General features: G+C 38.2%; 1 protein-coding gene across 2 annotated transcripts in view; it reads right to left on the bottom strand.

The window, feature by feature from the left end:
- Window positions 1-26,965, bottom strand: part of DENND1A (DENN/MADD domain containing 1A) — a 213,853-nt gene that overhangs the window by 14,028 nt on the left and 172,860 nt on the right. The window contains exons 19-20 of one of the 2 annotated variants that reach the window (XM_010570716.1): window positions 23,728-23,859; window positions 974-1,062 (exon numbers count right to left, since the gene is read on the bottom strand). In XM_010570716.1, the coding sequence (XP_010569018.1) occupies window positions 974-1,062; window positions 23,728-23,859 (221 nt within the window). Of the gene's footprint in view, window positions 1-936; window positions 1,063-23,727; window positions 23,860-26,965 lie in introns of those variants that run through there. The other variant, XM_010570718.1, reaches the window with a different exon arrangement.

Genomic DNA, 26,965 nt, shown 5'->3' with positions numbered 1-26,965 from the left:
GTATCCAATCAGAAGTTAGTGCTGTGGAATCTTTTGTACTTCTGAACAGTTGAAGTAGCTACACTCAAAAGAATCCAAATAATTTTAAATCCAAAATGGATATTCATGCAGCCTACACATATATTTACGCACAATAGTGTCTTTTGGGCTATGTTCGTAAGGTTCAATATATCCATTCTCTCCTTAGGTTTTCACTTGATGGCCTGTTGTTAAGAGTATCTGCAACAACGCACAGTATTGTCATCTTTGTAAAAAGTACTTTAATATGTGACATTCATGAAACTATCTGAAAAAATTTATCCAAGGTAACAGAATATACTGTTCATATGAACAAGAGAGATGTTGGAAAACAACACATTTTATACACAGTAGGCTATACACATAGCAGTAGGCTACAGCAGTACAACTTATTTGGAATGTTACCCCTGTTTACTTCATAGTCAAATCTAGAGAGATGAACATTTGCTAGTACTATGCAAGACAGTTAAGCTCTACAAGTCTTCACTATAGAGCTCATTACAGACTTCCTGTTAGTGGGACTCTAACAAGCACAAGACACAACCCTTACTGCCATCACTATAAACCAAACAATTCTATATCTTCAAGGTAAAGCCTGGCAAGAACAGTGGATTTGCAGGGATGTGGCTAACAATTTCACTTAAACATAGTTCAAAAAATAGTTCAAAATAAAACAACAACGAAATGAACAACCCCCCAAAACCTGAAAACTTTCACTAAACAGGCTGATCAGATTATGTCTAACTTGGCAAACCAGAATTTTCCAATAAGTAAACTTTGGTTTCTTGCTTTTCGCACTCCCTCTAAAATGTTCCAAAAATTAAAAAACAAATTTTTTGTTGGTTAAAAAATTACTTCGATCTGTAGCATGTTTTAATTTCTCCTTTGGCTAGTTCCAGTTCTGAATGCAGCTTGTTGACACAACCAGAGAGAAGCAAAGCGGCAAAGTACTTACTGTTCTGGACTAGAAACTGAAGTCCTTCGGCCTTCCACAGCAATATTGCTCTTGGGTCTCTTAACAACATGAGGTCTTGGTGGGCGAACCTATTACATAGACACACATAGAAGCCATTTCATCAAATACTTCAAGTTGATCAAGCAACAGACATAACAACCAAATACGCATAACCACTGTTACCTTAGAGGTATCTTCCATTCAGAATTGCTTTTAAACGTCTTTTTGTGCCACAACAATGTTACAAATGAATACAGATATACAAATGAATATAAAGTACAAATATAAACTACAGGGACCCACAACCTTTTTTTAAGGACAAAAACCCCCACATTTTCAAATAGCAAATGAAACATATATGCTTGTCACTGACTGTTAGCTATTAGCGAAGCAATGAAAATTTGTTCCACTGTCCTGTTTGGTACAGGCTAAATTTCTGATAAAAGATTCCCTAAATGTGAGCTTCCCCTTATACAGTTAGTTGATAGAATAAAATTGGAAAATCCTGTGTGTTGCTGTACATTATACTGGAAAGTGGAGTTCAGCTCTGACATCATGATTCTTTTGTCCTCTTGTTCATAGGAACCCAACTTCTCAAGTGAAGTCTTCTGTGTAAGGGAGCACTGAAAAATTTGTACTCAGAATAAATGTTATTACATGAAAAACATAGCCCATTCTTCATTAAAAATTTGCTTCCTTTCAGCAGCTGAACAGAAACCCTTGCCACAGATATTATAATTATCAGCCCTAATGTTATGTTAGCGTATCTTGCTGTCTGTAATAAAATCCAAAGCTTTTCTGTGGAAGACGATGTTGCTGCCAATCCAATCTTAAATAACATATCCATCACCTTCTTGATTTCTGAACATTAGCTTAATTTACTTACATTAACTCCACAAGCAAACAAGTTGTACTTCAAGGAAAGGAATAAGCACACGTGATCTCCACATAGGCAAAGTTTATGCATGTGCCTCCCTATACTAGTGAGTAATCCTGTTGACGAACTTACCCTTTGAGTCAAATGCGGGAATAAACATTTCCAGCATCAGGGTCAGGCTGTACAAACAAGCTTTCCATTTTTTGTTACGAAAGTACTACCTTACCTGAAACGGACTCTGATTTGTTGGCTTAGCTGAATGCTAGTTTCAACAGAAATCCCCAAAGCCCTCAAATAAAGTTGGGAATATAACTCAACTTCTGACCACCTTGAGCTTGAGCTCCCTTAATAACCATAATATAAAGGAAGCTGTTAAAGGCCTACAACCTAAGTGCTCTTTGGATAACTAATAAATTTGTTTGCAGTGACAGAATGGATGCAGATTTCCTCCCACCTCTGCGAGTTTTTGTTGGCTTTTTTTTTTTTAATTATTTGTTGGGGGGTGGGGTGTTTCTGGTTCCCCCCCACCCCAGCATGCAAACCTCAAATTTTCTTGCCAGGAAAAAGCCACTGAATTGTGTGTAGTGTTTCTGTACTACACAACAGTATGCAGAAGACAGTAGCAGGATTATTGTATTGAATTTTCATTTCAAAGGAAATGGCGTACAGCAGATATGATGAAGAAATCCAGAGATGTATTGCCACTATTTCTTAGGAAAAAGGGCTTATAAAAAGGTCAGATGTTAAGATCTTGAAGATCAGTCCCCACACAAGGCTGCTCCTCTCTACAATAAAGACAGCTTAAGAATGTGAATTTATGGCAGGAATGGAAGGATTAAGTTTGTGGCAACTTCAACTGAACTTGCAACGTGGTGAAACATGGGGAAAAGAACAACAGAGCTAATTAGACGAGCTGAGCTGTCAGAGTGCGGCTGAATGGCTCGGTGCCAACAAACAAAAGGAATGGGCTGGCAATCAGCAGGATCGATGAAGAATACTGCTTCATTAGGGTTGATAAAACAGAGAGAGAGAGACCAAGAGAGAGCGAGTGCGTGCACGAGAGGGGGGAGAGAAGCAAGAGGAATTGGGGAAGAGAGCGAGAAGGAGAAAGAGGAAAAGGGAGGAAGAAAGAAACCTGTTTAATTAAATCTGAGCTGGAAGATGATGTGTAAAGCTGGCTTGTCATCATGCTGTGAACACTTTCACCTTTTGGGTGGTACCCTGGGGGAGTGATGGTGATGAGGGAGAGAGATGAGAGTTTTGGATGGCTCCAGGGGGTCACCAGACCAGTAAAGTGCAGGGTGACATGCTAAGTAGGATTTAGAGCATTGTTCATGGGGGACTGCAGAGAAATGCCAGGAATCAAGCCAATTCCTTGCTGGATTTTGAGCTTTATGTAGCCAAATAGGCAAGGTTAAATGCTTATCAAATGCAAAAGTATAAAATTTTTTATGAAATTACATAAGCACACAGCCAAAAGAATAAAGGTAAACATCCAGTACAGAAGGGCTAAATGTGCTTATTACTGTCCCCACCAACTTTATGCATAATTATTATATTTTAACTTTTTCTAATTGAATGAAGTTTCCAAACAGCCACTGTTAATCCAAACAGATCTCTATTAATTATAAGCAACAACCCTCTCTTTTTCATAATACCACCACAACTCATTTCCAAAACAGCAGAATGTAAAGACCATATCTGTTCTGCTTCCTTAACCTTCCTTTGGTCTGTGTTTTTGTTTTTATTATTAGTAATGACTCATATTGCAAGGACTAGTGCCCATGGATTCCTCCTCATAACAGATATATCTTGAAAACAGTAAGTATTTCTCAGGAATTCTGGTATTATGTGGACTTGGTTGGAAGTGCAGAGGGACCTGGTCTCTTCTTTCAGTGCTTGCTGTAAAAGGCTAGGATAAATTACTTGCCAATACCCACCGCTGTAATATATGTCAAGACTAAGAGAGGGAAAAAGCAGCCTGCACAAAGTATTATTTACACACACAAAAATGTGTTTCAACTATTAAAAGCCAAATAGCAGTTCTGAACAACAACAAATTTATGTATATTTGGTACAAGCATATTTTTGGGGAGTGATTATAATCATTTATATTTATCTTGAATTTCCTCTTGATGAATGAAGCATTTCTGTTCCACTTACTGACACAGCTAGATGAATGCAACAGGAGCTTTTATTATTACATTTCCAACCTTTTATCAATCACATTTGGAGCAGACAGTTGACATAAACACATTATAGTGAGGACTATTAATGCACTACAGCTGGGAGATTAAACAGTCTTAGCAAGACTTGGATGTAATAAATTACTCAATCTGAACAATACTGTTCAGCAACTTTTGTACAGAGGAATCACAATGTGTCCTCATACACCTGCCAAACACAAACCAAGAGGGCTATGAAGAACTATGGGAACCCTGTAGTACCATGGAAGGTTCGATCCTAGTGTAATGTATCTGGAAGGGTTTCCCATACCCATTACATTTAAGAGAACACATATAAGCATAGTTAATGCTACCTTTTAAACATAGAAAACAGAAATCTTCAGAGCAGGAATCCATAAAAATGACTCTGTTAAGCTTAACACCCAGAGTTAAAAAGAGGGAGGAAAAGAAACACATGCTATTGCAATGTAACATAGGAACATGCACCGAAGATCAAAAGTTAGCACACACCCAAGTGCACTTGTTAACCAGTTGCCTGCTCATCCAAAACACATTTTTAACAAGTTTTAGCAAGATTAGATTTGAAAACTTGCATATCTCTTTCTTATGCACATACATGTATGTATAAGGAAGCAAGGAGTAAGATGTATTTGTCTTTTGGGGAAATTATATTCATAAAGCAAAAATCCCGAATAGAAATGAGTATCTTCCAAGGCTGTTGCAAAAAACAACACCCCGTCTAAACTGACATCACTTTCCTGTACTACTAAAAAACAAACAAACAAACAAAAACACCAATGACAACAAAAAAATCACTGGTGCAGATCCAGCACAGTCTCCAGTTTTAAAGCCATCTGGCATAGTTAATATATAACAATTGTCCTACAGTTAGTGCTTTGAATGAAAAACTGCTGAGATAAGGTATCCCTGCGTAATACAGTACAGGTATCGCACCGAGAATAATTTCTGTGTAATTCTTCTATGGAAGAGTCACTTCTTCTGGCCAACATGCTGTGCCTACATTTTTTATACTACGAAATTACACAGAGTCCCAGCTTGCATTTTAAATTAACATAAAGTATATATGTATGTCATCCATAATGTGATACTAATGTTCTACCACCCAAATACAGACTTCGTTTTCTTCATGTGTATTCACTCGTTTATTCCATGGAGAAAAATTAAGCATCCCAAATTAATTTAAAGCATAACTTGCAGACAATAAATACTTTCTCTACTGACTTCTGCTTCCTTTCATATTTGAGTTTAGTGCAAGTCTTCAAAAGCTCACTGGCTAAAAACTTATGCCAACCTAGCAAGACCTTTTGTTTAAGAAATCACCACAAAAGTAAAAACAAATGTTGCAACAGCTGCATCAGTTACCTGCAGAACTCACTGAAAGCTGCAGAACTCATCAAAGAAAAGCAGAATAAATGCAGGTCCCAGGGCTGTGCCGCAGGAGAGAAGGGAGTTTAGGAGCGTAATTCACACGTTGCTTTTTTGCAAAGTTTGACAATCCAAACTACCAAGGTTTAGTAATGCTACTAAGAGCGTAATTCAGGCAGTGTTAAGCTGTGGCAGTGAAACAAAGCTACCAACTACTCACGGGCCTAGATGAACGCTGTATCTTTGGAGGCGGTGGCCGAGGCGGACGGAGTCTTTGCTGCTGTATCAAAGTGGAAACTAAATTAAAGCCACCTACATGAAAACACCTCTGATTTTGTGGCAAAAGCAGTATGAGTGGATGACAACACGTGATTTACCTTAGCTTCATACTCACCTCACCAAAAGCAAGTTTTCTTTTCTTTCTTCCCCCCTCCCCCCCCCAAACCAGTGACAAATCTCATGATGTACAAAGTGCCACAATAGTAAAGGTAGCTATATCTGCCTGTTGATGTAGGCTTAACATAGCTTGTGTTAAACTAAAGGTAGCACAATCACCACTCCACACCAGATCATCCAAAATTACTGAGACAACAAAGACACTCAAGGTGGATTCTTGGACCTCTATGTCCAAGTGTTCTAGACAACATTTATGCAAATGGAAAGAATCCTGCAAAGCAAGATATTAAAAAAACTTCCACTAAAATCTTGTGCTGGTTTTGGCTGGGGTTGAGTTAATTTTCTTCCCAGTAGCTAGTACTGTGCTGTGTTTTGGATTTGTGCTGGAAACAGTGTTGCTAATAAAGGGATGTTTGTTACTGCTTACACAGGGTCAAGGCCTTTTCTGCTCCTCACCCCACCCCACCAGCAAGGAGGCTGGGGGGCACAAGAAGTTGGGAGGGGACACAGCCAGGAGACCTGACCCCAACTGACCAAAGGGATGTGCCATACCATAGGACATCATGCTGAGCAATAAAACTAGAGGGAAGGTTGGCTGGGAGGCCACTGCTTAGGGACTGGCTGGGCATCCGTCAGTTGGTGATGAGCAATTGTTTTCATTTGCATCACTTGTCTTTCTTGGGTTTTATTTCTCTCCCTTTGTTATTTTCCTTTTCATTACAATATTTTTTTCCCAATTATTAAACTGTTCTTATCTCAACCCACAAGTTTTCTCACTTTTATCCTTCCAATTCTCTTCCCCCCCATCCTGCTGGGGGTGAGTGAGAGAGTGGCTGTGTGGTGCTTAGCTGCTAGCTGGAGTTAAACCACAACAAATTTCAAGAGTGATTTTAGTGCTTGTGAAAACTTACAGTAAAGGCCTCAAACCAGTAAAGACATTTAAGAGCATGGGAAAAAACCCTAAGTCAAGTAAACTTTTCACACACTTAAATACAAGCACATGTTTAGACACTGTACTGGATCAAGGTTTAAATGCATTGCCCAGAGCAAAGTGTGTACTGTCATTGTAAAGAAAATGAAAAGCCCCATCAGCAACAGTTCTAATGAAGACAGAACAGTGCATTAAGATGCCTATTTTGGTGTTTCAGTTTTTAAATTAACAGTTGGCCAACTCATTGCTTTGTAACAGCACTAGAGCTACTCCAGTCCAGTTGCTTTTGACTGAGCTAGCAGCATGACTCTCCTCACACAGATGGCATCTTAAGGTATAGTCTGTTAGACAAGGAATCCACTGACAATTAATGAGATTCTGAATAAAACCACCCCTAAAGTACAACTTCAATATTGAGAACAAGATCACAGTTAATGTCCTTTCTGTGGCAGCTTGTGTACATGTATTAGCACTTGAAGAGAGAAGTAGAGCCCTCAGTGAGGACTGCATGGGAATGTCTCTGAACACCTGCTCGACCCGACGGTGACGATGACTGCATCACTGTCCCCAGCCCACGGTGCCTTCCACAGACAAAAACCCATCAGACGTACAGAAAGGAATAGGAACTGGCAGTGGGAGTCAGCTTCTTCAGGCAGAAAAAGAAAGCTTATGCAGATTACTGTATTTCTCTCCAAAAAAGATTCCAGATTCACATCTCAGCAGTTCTTAACTTCTTACTAGCATAGTCTTTATTCTAGATTGACAGACATTCTCTCTCAACTACCCTCACACCAAGTAATAGTACAACTCCAGCCTATCCTTTTTCATACCATTTACATTCTCTTCTTACATCTATTAAGACTTTTCTTTCAAATTTGCCATTAATACTTCTGCATCCATTGGTTCATTTCTCCTTACTTGTGCTGTCAATGAAGGAGTGCCAGACGGCACACATGTACTTGGCTCAGCTTTTCGGGGTGGGTGAGGAAAAAAAAAAAAGGACACTTGGGATGGAGAGAGCTGAGGCCAGAATTATTCCATGTGATAGATTCCCTCTGTATTTTCCAAGAAAGCAAGTATGAAAACAAAGAGAACAAAGAGAAATGACAGGGTGGCGAGCATAAGGTGGCTGCCATTAGCCCTACTGAACTGTTTCTCTCCTGTACCTTATATTACTCAAATGAGTCACAGAAGTTGAGTTACGCTGCTGTGTATCTTCCCATCTTATCTGCTTGGGCTGAGAGCACAATCTTAAAATATATTTAACTTCTGTTACGTAACATAGCATACTTATTTTCCATTGTTTCAGAAGCATAATGGAACAGCTGAAAAATCTGAAATTTGCACTTTTCTAGTTACTTAAAAGACATTCACTTACTACCTAGCAACTTAGGCTAAGTATTTGATGAAGCAGAAAAACAAGACAAAATTAGTATTCATTTATTTTTTCAAATTTTTTATGCCTCCTGCATATATACTTCCCTTTGTCATTTTTTCTCTTTTACTTACCTAGAAATTGTGAACATTTCTACATTAGAAAATTCTCAAGTAGGTTATTTAAGTGGGAAATCTAAGTATTTTCCTAAATCCATGCCTAGCAGTGTCTTCTTTGATTTGGGAAACAGTTTTTCCTTTCTACAGCAAAAGCCAGGATAATTTTTGAGGAAACACTGCAAGACTGTAGCACCAACAGTATTAGCTGATGAACCAATGGCAGTACTATTAAAGCTTCTGAGAAAAGTGTGACAAAGCAAGACAGACAGACAACACAGTAGCTGAGGATTACCTCCCAGTGAGGTGGTCAATACATTGATTATAGTCACTGTAAGGACATGTACAACTGAACTGTCCTCACCCACCCACATACTCACTGGAGGAAGAATATTTTTCTAAGAAAATGTGTTACAGGCTTTGTTAATTATCTGCCACATCACTGTTTGATTAGACAGTGGCAATAAAATCAAGTTTTAGATATTTGGGGGTATCTGAAAACTATGCTTTGTGTTAAAAGAGTCACCAATATTGGTACCCTTTTCAGCTGAATTACTAATATGAACTGAAGAATATCCATATACAAGTCAGAGAGTACACAAAAGAGTAAGAGCATTAGATATTCCAGTACAACGTGGAGTTTAATAGGACCACCATCTCATTGCATACTTCTTGCCTGCTGACAAATCACACGCAGTGCTAATATTGTACTCCTGCTAGTCTTAATTGTCCAAGAATTACAAGTCAGACCATAAAACATCATCACGTTGGCCTAGAACTCAAAACTATATATACATGTATTTTTTTTCCTTTTGGTCTCTGAGTGATGGTGTAAGCCCATGTTGCTTTCAATTTTCCTCTCAAGTGTTTCAATGTCCTCTCATTTCAATGTCCTCTCATTTCAAGAGTGTCAAAAACTCTCTTTATATGAGCTGTGATTCTCATTTAATTACTCCATGACCAAGGAATACTAAAGACAGAATTTCTCAAGGTTTATGATATATGCATGAGTTTACATTTACTGAGGTTACTTCAGCTTCCATTTTATTTGGGGATTGTGAAATTGACATTTTTTAAAAAGTATTTCTCTACTTAATTATTTGTAATTCACACAGACTTTTTTTTAACACAATCTAAAACCATAAGCTCAAATGTAATGTCATACCTGCAGTCACCTCTTCCCAGCATTCTCCTGTTTGCTAAGCTTTCTATTGGTATCAGCATTGATTCATTTTGCTGCTCTTCCAAACTTATCTTTTCAGTGACTGAACTCTCCTCTCCTCTTACTGAAGTTATCACATGACAAATCAATGCCAGACAGACTGACATCTTAAATTCCAGGTAGAATTCAGTCCAGCCACAATTTACTGATAAATCCATAGCTTTGAAGAGTCATAATCTAAACTCCTTATAGATCTACCCTAGAAAAAAAAATCATCATTCAAATTCATGACCTTGCTTCAAGACTTGCCAGCGAAAGAAAGGATGGATAGCTGCTTTTTCACTGTCACCTGTTGCACCAGCATCTTGAGAAGCTTTCCTCAGACAGCAGTTAAAATTCTGCATCTATCTACTGAAAAGTTTCTTGTTTCTCCTCCAGAACAGCTAGTACTTTTCTCTGCAAGTGGCAAGATACTGGACAAGACACATGATACACAAGGTGAGCCTATACAAGAAGAAGCATTGTTACACTCTAGCAGAAGTTTCAACTGGCTCATTTCTGGTGAAGGTTCTGTGATGCAGAATTCATTTAGATGGAAAAGGAAGGAAGGAGGGAAGGAAAGGGAAGAACTTTTCTTCTTTCTCTAGATCATAGGAAGATTTCAGACAGAATGCTCTAGTCTGCCCAAGGATAGAACAAGCACGTGCTAGGGCACATTTTGTGCAAGTACCATTTTAATTCTATGTAAGTGAAAATAAAAATTACCCTATATATTTATATATAAGCCAAGAGTTTCAAGCTGAAATGCAGACTCAGGTGAGGAGAAGACAGTGGGACTTCCAGGCAAATAAGCGAACTACCACATAAAAACCTATCTGAAGAGAACGGTTTCACAGACATATGACATGTTCCTGATGCAAAATCTAGCAGCAGTTATTTGGTGTACATACCAGAGGTGGGATTTCTCTCATATTAGGGTTCTGTTTATATGCAGGTCAGCACACAGAGTGCATCTAATGCTATGACAAACTGGGGGGTTGGGGGAGCAGGTCTAGCGAGGGAGAGGAGTTATAACTCAGCCAAATACCCTCCTAAAATGAGATCCCAACAGTGCTTTCTGAACAAGCAGAAAGACAAATGCTGAGGTTTCATTTTCAAGGATGCTTAGATCTAGGAGCAGTGCATGCATAAACTACATCTGCTCCCAGAGTAGTGCAGGCAGTCTCAGAAGTTACACAATCCTCCTAAGAGCTGGACTAAGGCAGGCTCTTTATATCCATGCACTAAGCTGAAGGAAACCAACTTGTCCCCCAGTCCAGATCTACGGGGGATAAGGTTAATACTAAACTGCACACAGTGGCTGAGTTAACTACAAAAACTGGAATGAAGAAAGGGGTTTGGTAAAGCAGGAGAACACATAGTCCGTTGGCATTTGTACACAAAGGGCCTCTCTATCAGACATTTCCTGATGCTACTGATTAAACAGAGGCAGTTTTCTTTGGGTGATGGTTACAGGCAGATCTACTCAGTAACAATGAACTACTTCTTTGCAGGGGCTAATACTTTCATATCTTTATCCTGTCACTGGATTATTTTTTCCAGCTGAGATTTAAATATCACATATGATTAAGCTTTCATCTCTGATCAAAAATAATTCTATGTGTTTCCACAATAAAGACACATACAAATGGTGCTTTGGGAAAAGATTAAAGGTATAGAAACTTTTGCTTCTCTTGGACTTTTAAATAGGCATCATGTTAACTCTCAGAACTATGACCTCAGTACTTGTAACAACACAGTCAAATCCAACACTCAGATTCAAATTTGTCTTATCTACTAAGTGCTACCAGAAATAAAGTTCATTTTGAGGTCTTGTATGTATTGCACCACATACTACATTTCTGAACCCTAAAGAGATCCGAATAGAATGATAAGACAAAACTACATATTCACAGCAGCGTGTTCTCTCCATTAAATACGGACAGGGAAACAGTATGGTTTAAACCAGTGAAGCATAGAAAAGAATAGGCAAAGGGCAGTGAGGAGTAACTGACGTGGAGGTCCGCCAGGAGGTAACAGTTATTTGCCCTTTACCAAAGCTTTATTTTTAATGTTGATGTTAGTATCTGTCACCAGAATGGGATAACCAAGTATATTTAAACTATATGAAGACCATATTTACTGGAAAAGCCACTGATCTGAAGTTAATTTGTTAATGCAGCAAAACACGTTGTTTCTAAAAGGTCAGTAGGGGAAGCTGTGTTGGAATATCAACTTAATTACCTGTGCTGTAAGAAGGAAAGGGTACAAAACAGCACATGACTACATTGCTAAAAGCTGCTAAATGCTATTCTAGGTATGTTCCTAAATGTATATCTTTTATTTTTTTTCTATGAAGGGGAGAAATGTCTAAATTAGCACTTTCTTACCAATAGCTGTTTACCAGCACATGTTTTTACTCTAGATATTTTCTTAATTGTCTTGTTCTAAATACTTCTGAAGCAACAAGACAGAAAATTTGCAGAAAGCCAATTTTATGACTGCAGATCTGGCACAGTTTTACTAATTATCAGACAAGTGATTTTACGCTATGAGATGCTGGAGGAAGAAAAATCTTACTTTTACACTGTAAAAATATGATTTAAAAATTATAGATCCCACATCTCATAAAGTAGCTATTATACATCCAACTAACTTTCACAATGCAGCTATTTTGTTTTTTTTAACCAGAGAAAACACTACAAAAAGATAATTTTTGTTCTGCAAGGTAACAGCTTGTGAACAGAATACTATCTCAAACTAATTGTGGATGTCTGTTGAGATTTTTTTTTAAAGTGGTAATCAAAACAGAGCCTTTATGAGTAAATTAGAGGTGCTATTTCATGTGCAGCAACAAGTGCAACTAGAAAAAAAATGCGTAAAGGAAACACAACTAGATGAAAACTGGTTTGTCAGTGCATATAGAAAGAAGTGTTTCTCCTTCTCAATTAGTAGTGAGGGGTGTTTCCAATAATTTCCAAAGCAAAGCTTTTCTATACGAATATCTTAATTTCATTCAGGACTGGTTTAAAAACTGCTAGTACTTTTTAAAGACAATCAGACATGGGATAGCAATGCACTGTCCTGAACGTACGGTGCTCAAAAACATCATGCTGCAAAAGATCCGAAGTGCTGACTTTGGAAGAATATACTGGACCTCAACTGAACACTCAATTAAAAAAAAACAACCAAAAAAAAAAAAAAACCCCGGAGAAAATAACAACACTGAAAAATGTATGGTACCTAAAAAGATTCAGTACAGAAAGCAGATGGAATCTATGATGCAGCTGTTTTATTATCCATCCAGATCCCTGCACAGCGCACACACTACTTTTTACATACTCCCATATGTACAGCTCACAAACTGGGATGACAAGAACAGTGTATGCTTTACAGCATATATTTTTAATTTACACTCTGAAATACTTCAACAGAAATCTGCTGGGTCCTGTGATAAAAATAATCTCTATGTTTTAAGGGATGCCTCATTCTTCAAGCCGTATTTGTAGATTGGGAAGGTAGAATGAATCTGGCAAAAATGTAGCGCTGCCTATAGCTGTGCCAAGAATTTATGAAAGGGGCAGAGATTGCCACAATTAAACACTCTGATTAGTTTAATGAGAAAAATAAGGACTATCTCCTTATCTTTCTAGCCAGGAATCTTCCGTTACATAACAGAAAAGTAGATAGTAAGAGAAGGAAATGAAAGGTGAGTGCGTATAAGCTCCTGTTTTCCTTAATACTGAATAAGGATCTTTATTTCAGGCATCTGAGTCATATCTGGTGTGGGATACTGCCAAAGATGCATAGGTCCATCCCAAAGCCACTGAGAGGAAATTCACTCTTTACTCTAGGGGAAGAAAGGGGTTTTCTGAAAGTCTACCTTTGCTTCCTCTCTCTCCTGGCTGAGACAAACTCTGTCCTTCCTAATCAAGGATAAAAAAAAAAATCATTTTATCATGCATCTAGACACAGAGCACTGATAACTCATCCTCATTTGGCAGTGTTGATAATGTCCATCTATTAATCTCATACTGTGCAAACAATCCTAGTATAGCTAACTTTTAAAAATATTAAATATTATAACGTACAACATACCACAGTTGGCTTTAACTCTAGGACTTACATGGTACTAACCCGATGTAGATGTCTCCTAAAACCAAGAATGAAAGCAGAAGCATGGTATCAGGATCATGTAAATCTTGTCAAGTTAAAAGGTTCCACCAGGACGAAGCAAATAGGTGTCTTAGCTACTTCTTATAATCTGCTTGTTATGGAAGAGTGCCAGGGACAGAAAATCCTAAAACCATAGGTTACACTACTGTGAATTATTATTGTTTATAACCGATGCTATTCTAAAAACACATGGCTTAAATAATAAACCCCTTGGCTGTAGAACTGAATGGTATTTTATTTCTTTTGTCTGCAATTAAAGAAAAAAGGAAGAATTTTGAGAATTAGACAGATATATTTTTCTATGCGTGCAGTAAGTGTTGAGCAGACAGACATATTCAGGCCATGCCCCAAAGTAGCATGTGTTCTTATATAACGTTGATAAGAGGAATATTATGTAGTAGTGGTTAACTTGTAATGGTATCTGTGGTTCAAAGACCTGTCAAGACTTTCGATTACTTCCTAGCTCCAGTGACAGGAAAGTTCATATACTGCGCAAACAAGCAGTACAAAACCCACAAAAGATGATATCAATACAATTTGAGATTGTGACCACTTAGTTCTTCCATTTCACTTTTTATCTGCTGGGCAGTTGAAAATAAACCCTGACCTCCCCCCATCTATATGTGCATTCAGTTCTTCTAAAACACTGTAAAAAAACCCCTAACTATTAAACTGATATTATTCAACACTTTGCAGTTTGAAGACTCCTGACATTTTCCAAAGGAGATGACTGTCAACAGCCTCTTATTTACCTGGCATAGATCCCAGATGCCTGCATACCACAGTTTGAAAACCACTGTAAGTTAAGCTATATGTAGTAGCTATCTCTTCCCACAGGAAACAGATGCCTACAGAACACAAAATATTTAATTCAATCTAGAGTTGTTCTGGTTCAAAAAAGCCTCACACATTTTTTTTTTTTTTCCTGATTTTGTTTATATGTAGTGAGGCCTTAGATGACTCTAACAGTCATACTGCAGACAGCTAAATACCTAAGCCAGGAGCAGGCTAGTGTTCTTTTAATCCAGTTTCTAACTGCTCTGTTTCTGTAGTGCTTTGACGTGAGCATTCCTTGCTGAGCCCTCCTTTTGCAATTTGCTTCAGCAATCAATGCTGTTTGGTTAAGGGGGTCATTTGCAACAATTCACTAGCTTAAATGCATACACCATTTTTTTGTTTTGAGAAGGTATCAGAGAAAAACCGAAGATGTTTCTACTTACAGAATGGACTTCTAAGTAAATTCTTTGAGATACTCACTTTTACATAGACCACTGCAGCCCATTTTACCTGCCCTACTTGTCCCTTAGGGCAACGACTGGTGACTTAGTACCATTTTTTGTTATTTCTTTGATATTTTGTCACCTCCTTTGCACCTAATCTTCTGCACTAGATTTTTTCTGGACCCTGCAGTAACAGCAGAATCCTGCACTGACAATATCCATGCCTCAATCCTAGATGAATAAAACTCGGTGAACACACAGATATGTTCATGGTATTAAGGCACATCTAACACTCAGGAAATAACATATCCTATGGACTCTACATTGCATAATACACCTTAGCCTGAAAGCAGCATAACCTTCATTCGTACAGAAAGAGAATAAAATCACGATTGTCTGTTACATTACTGCATGATGAAAGGACCATGAAAGAAAACTCCCTTAACTCATTGAACCATGCCCTTTCTGGATTACCAGCAAAACAGCAAGGAGGTTTTTTTCAGAACTATTCACAGAGATAAAACAGGGAAGATTTTGAGGGAGAATCTCATTGAGATAATGTTCAAATTTCCAAAGGAATTCTACAAAATGAGGTATATTTTTGGTATATTTGGTTTGTTTTCATTCTATCTGTTTCTCAACATATATGGATGGAGAGACATGTTGCAAAAAATCCCAGACCCCAGGAATATATTTATCCCCATGTGTTAAAGTCTATCCATCTACTATCTCAGCAGAGTTTAAAATCACAGCTAATAGGTTAACAACTGTTTTTCTTCTGCTTCAGATGAAGAATATCAGAAAGCTGGGGGAATATTCGGCTTCCCAATTTGTACTGACTGCTCACTGCTACCTGCAATGTCTGTTTGACAGGACTGACATTTTGTACCGCTGTGAGATGGGAAAACGTGTGACATTTTTATTCATGGTGGCGTACGCCCTTGTAATGATCAGCCCTGGTCGATGTGCTTACTGCAGCAGCCTCGAGCCCTCGGAGAACAAACAAGAACCGAAGGTGCCAGCAGTTTGGCTGCCTTATTAAACACCACCAGGATTCTAACGAAGAGCAACTGCTGGAAAATCTCACTGTCAAATCCTCAAGGACATTGTCAACATGGAACTAACTACATATATTTTTCATTTAAAATACTGGAAAATCCAGCAATGCAATATTAAATATAAAGAAAAAAGTCGCCCTATTTTGTGCGTGTGTTCTTTTTTAACTGGTCATTTTGTCAGCTTTACATTGGGCTTTCTGTGGGCCTGATACTGGAATTCAAATCAAGGAGATCATGCAACCCATATGATCTAAAATGTTGGAAAATGGACATATGCCTTATTATCTTTTAACAGCTATTCCTGTCTAGCAAGCAGAATACTTGTACAGGAAAAAAAAAAAAGAGATGGTCTCTCATTTAAGGAGTTTTATAAACAGCGATGACTATCTGCTTTACTCAGCTTCATCACTCACCGAAGAAGTCTGCATAATTAGGGGGATACTCCTCCACACAAACACACAAAAGTACATGGCTCCTTCATCTGTAGCATGGCACTCCACAACTGTTTTACTTGGTATTAATCAGTTCAGCTCTGAAGGGCAAATCCAAAAAATGCTTGGCCAAACAAGCAATCACAGTGGGGTTAGCAGTTAGAAGAATCATATGTTTCACATACTCTCTCCCTTTAATCTTGTAGTTTAATCCAGGGGCCCAGAGGTCAGTTCAGACAGTTCTGGCCTAACTGCACGTATCAACTTCATAAGTAATACATAAGAAGCTTCTGGATGCTGATCTACATTGATAGACTAAGCAAGTCATCCATAAGACCCTCTGAGCTTTTCTCAAGTTGTCAATCTAGGTGATTTGGTTAGCCTTGCATGTACTGATATATTTATTTTATATGTATTATTTATAAAGCACAATTCTTCTTCCACATGCCAGCAGTGATGGACCAAGATACTCTCTACAAGATATTTATGGGTTCCTCAACATAACAGGACTAACAAGAAAATTCTGCAGACACGTTACAGCTGCTATTGCTTGTCACAGAGCCCTAGGAGGTCGGCTCAACCACAGTATTTTCTTCATACATCCAAGCGTTATGGCATCTGACTTGCATGTACCCGGGGCAGTAAATTTATTCTGAACATCCCTGTTTAAGAAGTGCTTGAAATGCCAAGACAGTTGGAAAACACTAAAAGCCATAGTCCGGCATGTGCTTTTTCATGGATGAACACATCTGCTGGATGCAGGACTACAGCGACATAATCTTACTGCAAAGCATGAATTCCTACATAGCATGAGCTACATTCATACTACATTGCTGCAGCAGCTGAAGACAACACAGCTCTCTGGTTGCTCATTAGAAAATACTGGCAAGTGAGTGCATGAAAGGCAGTAACCTTTGGGTATGCTCTGCAGGTGGTGTACATCTTCCTAAAGAGAGCGCCAGGTCTCACTTGTCAAATATTTACACGCATGACAAGAGTGGAAGCCTTTTAGTTAGATAACTCCTATCCCATGGATTGCCATTTCTGCAAATCTTGCACACCACAAAGCAGAATTTCAATCAAATGAATTATTTTCTTGTCCATTTACATTGTTTTTATTCCCCTGACTAAGAACACTGTCCCCTAAGAACCTGCTGGGACATTTGAGTAGTCTCAAGCAGACATTGGATGGACAAGTGCTTCTGGGCCAATATATTTGCCTTTCTTGCAAGGTGACTTTTACTGGGCAACAGTGAATTCCTTTCTGTAAGGAACATTCAAAGAAAGGAGTGAGAAGAAATGAGGGTAGTAAATAAGCTTTCTGAAGACAAAATAAATTTAAAGAACTAAACTTATACGTTTGCTAACTCCATAAAGAATCAAATGGAGAGAGAGAAGAAACTCCCATGTGGATCAGCAGAAAGGGACAGGGAGACCACATTGCTCATCAGTGGGGAAGAGTGGAATGGAAATTTGTTTTCTTAATGAAGGTATCTCTATTGTCAGAACAGTTCAGAGTGGCAAGAATAGGAGGCTGGCTTTGCAACCGTAGCATACAGTTGCATGAATATTAGAAAATGAACTTGTTTTCCCCTTTCCCCTTTTGTTTCTACCTCAGTGCCACACAATGCCTGCTGTGATCCAGGCGAATCTGCTATTGTTCCAATGCACCTGGGTGTGAAGGGAGTCACAGGGTCTGGCAAAGGAGCCTTCCTCCCTTGCCTACTTCATCTCTTTTACCCTGGAGATAATCCCTCCCTCTGCTGCCTCTGGCCTCAGGGATCCAGTTTTGCATTTCTGGAATGTAGCTGGCTGGCTTTCTCCCCATCTTCCCCCTGACCTCTTAATGCCATTTAATCTTCTTGAAGAAGAAACCTGCCCTACAAAGCAGAGCTGTTTGTTCTGCATGTCTAAGTGCAGATCATGAATGGGAAAAATGAACATGTTCATTTACAGCAAATGATCAAAACAGCAAATAAGCTGGCAATTTCCATTTTATGGCCTGCAAAAGTTTAACAGCAGTAAGAATCAGCTGGGAAGAGAACTTGGACAAGTCTTTTCACAGTCAATAAGCTGCTTTAGTACATGAGTATATTCTCCATTCGTTTCATAGTTACTTATGTTAGCCCCCAGAAAACTAATTCTCTCTAGTTTGCATCAAGAATGGAATAGGATTGAATCTCTTAAGTAGAGACATACTTGGAAGTCTTTTGTATTTTCTTAAGCTTTACCTTTTGGTACATAAATGGAATAAAACACTCTGCTGGTAAATAAAAATAAGCCACAGAAACATATCTAAGCTGACAAAAGACATTCTAATCAGAATAGAAACAATTAGAGAGCTGAACAGAACAGCCAGTATAACTTGCTTCTAATGAAATGATACCCTTTCCCAACAAATGATGTTTCTGGAAGCTTATCTTTTATTGTTTTAATTATACTAGATCAGTTATGCTACTGACCGTGTAAAAGCTCCAGAGCAAGAATGTTCCTAAGTATAGATTTGTTTTTAAAGACTCTAGGCTCACCCCCTCTTGTGCTTACACCACCTCTCAAAGACTGATGGGAAGACTGGGCATAGGTAACGATCCTGTGTGAACAAGGAGGCTCTTGTAGAAGCAGTCACTGCAACTTTTCAGCAGAATAGCATGAAGGTTTGATTAGGGGTGGAGGAGTGGGAAGCAGTGTGGATAGAAGCAGAAGCCTCATTAGGAGAAAGACGTGTTAAAAAGAAGTATATTTCTGGAAAATAAACTGCTCCCTTTGCTCCCCAAGAAGAGGGCTGCAACTCTGTCAAACATTAAGTGTTCTGTTTGACCATGTGATACCCACAATCTTGGACTGTACAATGGTACAGGTTCCAATAGAGCTGTACAAACACACACCAGGACACACAACTGCAGTAGTTAAAGGGACCTGTCAATGTGTCCGCTCATCTAAGCAAAGTCTCAAAAACCTAAAAATCATACAGCATTTCTTCTCCTGGCTGTGGTACACAGACACTGTAGGTGTTTCTCATAGCCACAGCTGGTGTACTAGTGGCCTAATAGTTAAGCACTGTCTTCTGGAGGGAAAAGCTTCTAAAATATCAGATTCAGATATTAATCTACCTTTCTCCCTTAGCAAAATCATCAATTCATATATTATAAAGCATTTTTGTTTTGTTATGTTTCTTTTGCTTCAGATAATGCAAAATTAAATACATATAAGAGAACTGAGAAAGCCTGCTGCTTATTAAAAACTCAGCAAGTTATTCTGGAGAGCTGCTTGTGTTAGCTGAAACAGCTATACAATCACCATCATTAAGGAGATGCCTGCATTTCCCAGACTTTCTGCTTTTTGGCTATAACATACATAACATGTATAAATATCACTCACCCAAATTCTTGAATGAGATATTTGAGACCTCTGTCTCAAAAAAAACTTCAAAAAACCAAACCCACAAAATACCTTATCAGGGTAGTTCGGTCTTTCAAAAAGAAAAGCAAAATGTCTTGTTCTTTTTTGTTTTGGGGTTTGGGTTTTTTTTTGTGTGTGTGGCATAAAGGCGACTTATGAATTGTCATGTCTGTTTAGGGTATAGAGATATTAAGAACTCCTCAAACAACGTGCTTCTGAAATCACACAAAATTGAACTGCAATACAGATCAATCAGTTAATGAAAATCACAAAGCAGAAGAGATCTAAGGCTACTTAACATTATGCTCTGTGCAGCATCCTTATCACTGCAGCTCACCAACAACAACAGTGCAGTGACGGAAGCTGAAATTACTGGCAGAAACACACAACTCAAGCACTGCTAATGCAAACTCAGAATTCAGACAGTCATTATTCCTTATTTTGAACATAAAATGATAAGATTTATGAACAAACAAGAGAACTAAAATTTCTGCAGCCATTAGGCAAAAATGAACATTATTTTAAAACTCAAACAACAAAACCAAAGCAACAACCAAACAACATTCTCCACCCCACCCCACCAAAAAACCAACCCAAACCAAACACATCCAGTATCACAACAGACTTCAAGGTTTCAAGCTTTGGGTCCTGCCAAAGTAGCCCCTACTGGCTGCTTGCTTGGACAAAGAGTGTGTTCAAAATAGTCACCGTGACAGACTATAGTGTTTATTCTCCAAATAGCTAAAAGATGACAAATATAAACACGTGCTTTCTACCTAAAAACCGGGAGACTATGCATGGAAGCAAAAGCTACAAACACTCGAGTCATGTATCACCTGTATTAGCTGTCCCACTCTGCCTTGTTCAATGGTTAGTGGGCTCACAGTGCTCGCCCTGCCTGGCACAACTGGTAAGGATCCCAAGGATAGCTATGGCAGTGGCAGTGGATGCTGGTAGTTGAATATGCAGCATGTTTTCCAATGTTTTAAGTAAGTTTTGGTCACGCTTTAAGACAAAATGCCAGAAGAAAGCAAGCAATAAGATGACATTCACAAAGGATGTTCTCTGCAGCATTGTATCTTCCGCTATAATTAACCTTACTTTTCCACAAAACAGAGTACTATTCAGTACTACATTCTATTCATTTGACTCTTTTCTTGGCTTGAAAATTGTTCCCTCTTCTCTCCTCTCATTAAACCTTAGTTGCCTGTATTGCTCTTGCTACTTGTTGAGTACAGCTCTATTGCCTCAGAGCCCACAACGATAGTTCCTTATATTTGGTTGATCTGAGGATCAATATTAAAAGTACACCCTGAGTAAACCAAAAAGCATGCAAAGTCAAACCGGAGAAAAAGCTCTGGTCATGCCCTTCCACTTTGGTCTCCTCATGTTGTCTTATTAAGAACACTTTGTTTAAATCTTTATTGCATTGCCCTAGGCTATCTGGCTAAAATCGTTCTTTTCATGATCAAGGAGAGCCTCCCCACAATGTCTTAGTATTACAGAAACCACTGTCAAAACAATTCCATAATAAACAACTCTCTCAAACAATGCCTTATAACCACTTGCCAAGATGAGCTACAACACTACAGAATCTCACACAGATAGATAATTGCTGCTAAATTTTTGAGAACAATCAGCTGAGGTGCTATACATTCAAAGACATTTCAAGATATGTTACTGATATTTTTTTGTAGCCTAACAACTGCAGATACACAACTGTATTTGGAAAAGCTAGAAACTACCTCACTATAGGGTGAGAGATAATGAGTTAAAATTAAAGGTTGCTGCTGGCTTGCTAGCCCATCCCCCTTTAGCTAATCTGTCATGTAATGAAGAGAAGCACCTAGCATAGGACAGCTAGCTGCCGGCTCACTTACAGTGAGCTGATTAAGAATGTTCAACCAACAGCAGACTGCAGACCTTTCCAACAAAAATAAATAGACTGTATGCAAATGTGTTTGTCACTTTGACAGCATGTCTCAATTAAAGCATCTCGCTGCTGTTGGTAGGCTCTCTCACTGCAGTGGTATGGACGAGGCTTACTGCATTACTGATACACAGGGCTTGACCCTAATCCGCATGCATGCATTTTAAAAAAGTCTGCCTTTGCCATATACACTAGCATAATACTAGCAGACATAGAAAGCAAGTGACAATGAGAAAAAAGCCTCTTTCATCCTCTTCAGTTTATAAGAACTGTGAATGCACAAACAGCCCTTATTTCAGAGTTCTTGTGGCTTTTTAATTGTTCCCACCTACTGTATTCTTGACAGAGTTAAAAGTGACACTAAAATCTCTCCCTTTAATCACTAGTTAGAAGCCATCTCCCATTTGAACAGTAAATGTTGCTGCTTTTTTCCTCCCCAAAGCCTTAATTTATATTTCATAAACCTGAACATCTTTTCCTTTTGAATGAAAGTATGATTTAATTTTCATTTTGGCATTGGGCTATCAGGAAAAAAAGACCTGTGAAAGGACAAAGGCTATAAGTGAGATAGACCTACAACTGCTAAGTTAGATCATTTTTTGGAAACCGACATTTGTAATGTAATGGCAGTAATAAGCATTTAGCAAGCGAGCCTTTCACCGCAGCCAGTAGTTCAGTAAAGCTGATGTGTGTTTCTTTTGACACAGAGAAAGCGTTCATTAAAAAATTTGAAAGTGACCATTAAAAAACCCTCATGAATTTAAATTTCCACTCGATTATATATTTCCTTAATTTAGCAAAATGTTTGAACCATCCATCCTCCATAAAAATCTAAAGGAAAAAAACCTGAAAGTAGATTATAATATTATCTGGATTTCTGACTGCTTTAAATGAAATGTAACATTTTTCTGCTAGAGCTAGATGGCTACATTTCTCCAGTAGCCCCAATTCCTCTCAAATATATTGGCACAGAAAGTAAGTGAAAAATAAATCACTACTGCAAATACTTAATTGGAAGAGAATCTGTTTTTTAAAAAAGTCTCCAAGAACCTACATTTAGCACAGTGGTGAAAGTTCTGAAAGAAATCTAATTCTAAAATGATACAGACAACATTGCTCTGAGCAACGATTAAATCTCGTGTAGCCCTATCTAATACCTAAACAGTCAATGCAGCTATACTGACTAGTTTCTATTAATAGATACTTATCTAAAAATCTGGTTTGCTTCACATTTTATAGTTCTCAATATTTTACAATTGTTTTAAAATTACACTATGTTTCCTTAGAAGAAATCGGATACTCACTTCTGTTTTCTGATCATAATAATGTAAAAAACAGATACAGGGAAAGAAGAGAGAACTGTGAACACAAATAACGTTATTTTTTGAGTCAGGCTACACTTAATAGGGGAACACTGGCAAACTGGTAATAAATACTGTATGTTTTTCCATTAAAATCAGAGCAACTACATTTTCTAAATAACTAGCTCTTAAAAAAACCACACAACCAAACTTACTCTTTTGCAGACATATCAAAAGAAACATTATAAGAGTAACTAATGTGTATAGCTCAGTTGTCAATACTGAAATACAGAGTACACTAATAAGCTACTAATTGATTTTTCCATCTCAGTTCATCGCATTTAATTTTCAGAGAATGTTAAAATGCTTTAATAGTTGGATGTTCCATATTGACACTAATGATCTGGCTAGATAACAGAGGACATTTTAAATTATACATCCTCAGTCCTGAGGGTTATAGCACTTTGCATGCTAAAAGAACAGCAAAATAGTTTATAAAATAGTTTATAAAATTGCTATAGTAATTATGCTCCCTCCCATTCACTTAGAATTTATTTTCCTCAAAAGCATTCTATGAACAAAAGGAATCAGTAAACCCCAGAAAAAAACAGGTTTTAGAATACCATTTAAACAGATACAACAGAAACAGATCTATAACATAATTCAGTTGCAAAAAATAATGAAACAATTGGCATATTCGTTACTCTGACTGTTCACTGAACTATTTTTGCTGAGTCGCACAATTTAAAGAAACCTAACACTAAAACATACCTGACCAAAGTGTACTGTGATTGGTCTTCTGTCTTCTCTTAATTTAGGGTCCTTCTTTTCAACCAATGGAGAAGGTGCTGTCCTTGGTAGAGATTCCTCCGGTGCTGCAGAACACCCATTCTCAGCAATGTCCTGTATGGTAGGAAAAGGTGAATAGCATGGCCAGGAACATTCTTGATTAAGGGTAAGGGGCACAAAGGAGACACTAGAGGATAATGTTGACTAACAATTTTGATGTTAGGGGAGAAGAAAACCAAAGTACAGAAAAGAAAACATCATTAGAATAAAACATTTTGTTGCATTTTGTCAATCAGAGCTTGTACACAACCACTCTCTCCTCCTAATATAAATGTTGCATGTAAACAGATACATTCAATGAAATGTCTGACTTAAACATGCAAAAGCCAGGAAATATATAGGGAGAAGAAAAACATAGCTCAAAATTTCTATTCTAGGAACAAATTCAACAGAAATCTAGGAAGAGGGCTATTCTGCTTTTTGTAAACCTAAATGAAAACAGTAATTCTATTTATGTACTTAACAGGATTATCTGTAGCAGAACAATTACTTGTGGAAGTGGCAAGGAGACATGAAACTCACAGCTTAGTTAGCTTTGCATTTTATCTTTGAGTCTGTGTATACTGAATATGCCCTCAGGAGATTGTATAAAACAAACTGCTGCCTAGCAGGATGCTTTTTTGTTTTGCTTTGCTTTTGCTTTTGCCATTAGTCCTCATCTTCAGAAGTGATGTGACCCACCAACCTAGGTTAGAAGACTTGGCAAGTGTATGTATGGTATATGTAACATAGGTTTTGAAAATGACAAAGGCATGCAGACATAAGGAATCAGACAAGGAGAAAAGAGTTTAAAAGTCAGTTGAGAAATAGTCTGTAACGCAGTGGGCCCCAAACCTTACATCTCTTTGCAACAATGTCAAGGAAATAATGCTTGGTAAATATAGAGAGAAACCTGCTCACACTGTAGCTCCACAAGACTGACCTAAGGTTGGCTGCTGACATAGACATTGCTTTGATTCGCTGACCTTTGACATGCCCCCTCAAGTTTCTGTCTTGCTAAGGTACAATAATGAGACATGTAAGCTGATGGCCAATTAGAAATGGTTCTTTTGGACACAGACTGACCTAATGTGTTTAGGTCAAATGAAACAAAAAGCTGGATGGACTTTCTAAGGGGCTTTGTCTGCTCCACAGAGAAGCTGAGAGACCTTTTTAGATCCAGCTGGTAGAGCAGTGGTTCACCATATGGGCATAAGGATCGTGGGGAAATTAACAACTTGTTAAGGTCAAACTAGAGAGAAAAACTTTTTCCTCCCCACGCCCTCCAGCTGCACAATGCTACCTTGTCTTTAAAAAAAAAACAACAACAAAGTACACTGAATTAGTAACAAAGAGCCCCCAAACAAGCCCCTTCTGTCAAACTCATACTTCGGCTCCAAAACAGCAACAACCTATCAAGGGATCTGGTCAGCTTTGGAATCACATAACCTATGGCAGCAACATATACTGTTCTGAAGTGTAATGACATTAAATACAGACTTTACTTACATATTTCTATACAAGTATATGTGTATGTGTGTATATATACACACACTAAATGTGCACCAAGCTTCAGACCTGTTACGTATATGCCATCATGGTGCCCAGCACATTGAAAGCCACCTGACCTGCACTGAACAGCGGACGTTCCCAGCATTTCAGAGCTTTCAGGGTTCCACCTGGAGCTGAGGCTCCAACCAAGGCAAGAGACAGCTGGGAATCAACAGAAAGCAAAGCACCTTCCAATCCAGGCCAAAATTTCCAGAAAAATGTAAAATGGACACAAAAGTTTGGACGTCAGGGGAATGGGAGGAGATAACAGATACAGACAGATCAAGCCATTAAGCAAAACCCCCTAAGATGTATAACGATCGCTGCAAATCCTTGCAGCTTTTATTGCTATAGATTTGCTGTACTTCTCTGATGATATAATTGCATACAAACGATAACATGTTCCTAAACTGTATTTCCACTGTGTTTGGCGTACAGACTTCCAAAGAAATTGCAGCAGGTTTCAGGCAATTTTTTTTTTTTAAATTTACTTAATAAAATACGAGAATTAAACTATTTGATACCTCTCGATTTTTTCAAAATCCCCAAAAGGCAGACAAATCAACAACACAGCTTCGGTCATCAAAACAAAATTTGCTTCACAAAAGTCTGTTTTCTACCTCTCATGAAAACACATTTGAGCAAAATAAACAGAGAAACCTGTTTTTAAATGCCCCAAATAAGGGCTCTAAGTAGCTTTAAAATCATTAAATGTCGAAGTGTTTGGCAATTCTATAATTGGAAAGTAGACAACAATCCTTCAAAGCAGTCTGTGACACACCTTCAGACCACTAACAGACTTTGAATACAGTTATTCAGAAGTCAGTGGGGAGTACAAGACAGACGGAGAGGTAGAACCACAAATAGGAAAACAGGACTCTCCAGTTCTGAATTTCAGCTTCAGAAAGGTATCAGGGCTCACAAAACGTCTACTGATAAAAGCAGTTCTTCAGCTCGAGAACTACAAATGACCAAAGAACTGCAGTGGATCATAGTGCAGGCAGGCCTTAAAAAAGCAGTGCCCATTTCTGGTACTAAAAGAAAAGCCAGTTAGACCTGTGCATCCCAACTGAGGGAGAGGATTTACCAGCCAGAATGCTGTCTCATACTTCCACGCTGCTTCCGAGACCAGCGCTAGCACTTCCACCTGAAGCTGTGCCGTGTAAGTGTACCAGATTGGTTGGTGCTCATGAGCAGTTCTTCGTACTGCAGTGCACCATACCAGGTAGGTATGTCCTAAGTCTGACTTTTCAGTTCTGACACGTTCCCAAAAAAGGGATTTGGTACAAGCCAGTGAGACTCTCCTGAAGTAGCTTAAGTCATATATATATATTACTCAGGATAACAACAAAAAACATGAGACCTATTCCTCAACCAAAAAGTAGAAAAAAATTCTCCAGAAATGCAAAAACCTAGCAATGTTTCAGTGACTTTTTAACGAAGAGAAAGTGTAATTTAAGGATATTATTAAAACAGAACTACCTTTTGCCTGAGGAAAAAAAGATACTTCATAGATTACTGGAAAAAGAGAATGACAATGATCTATCACACTCCGTAATTATCTCCATATATAAACAGTGCTTCCCCTAACAACTGTCTTGTTCAGGTGAAATCTTTACTACCTATTTAT

The sequence above is a fragment of the Haliaeetus leucocephalus genome, unplaced genomic scaffold, assembly GCF_000737465.1.
Source record: "Haliaeetus leucocephalus isolate CR32 unplaced genomic scaffold, Haliaeetus_leucocephalus-4.0 Scaffold306, whole genome shotgun sequence".
NCBI lineage: Eukaryota > Metazoa > Chordata > Aves > Accipitriformes > Accipitridae > Haliaeetus > Haliaeetus leucocephalus.
Note: the sequence above shows the minus strand (reverse complement) of the source record. Positions and strands in the feature narration are given on the sequence as shown.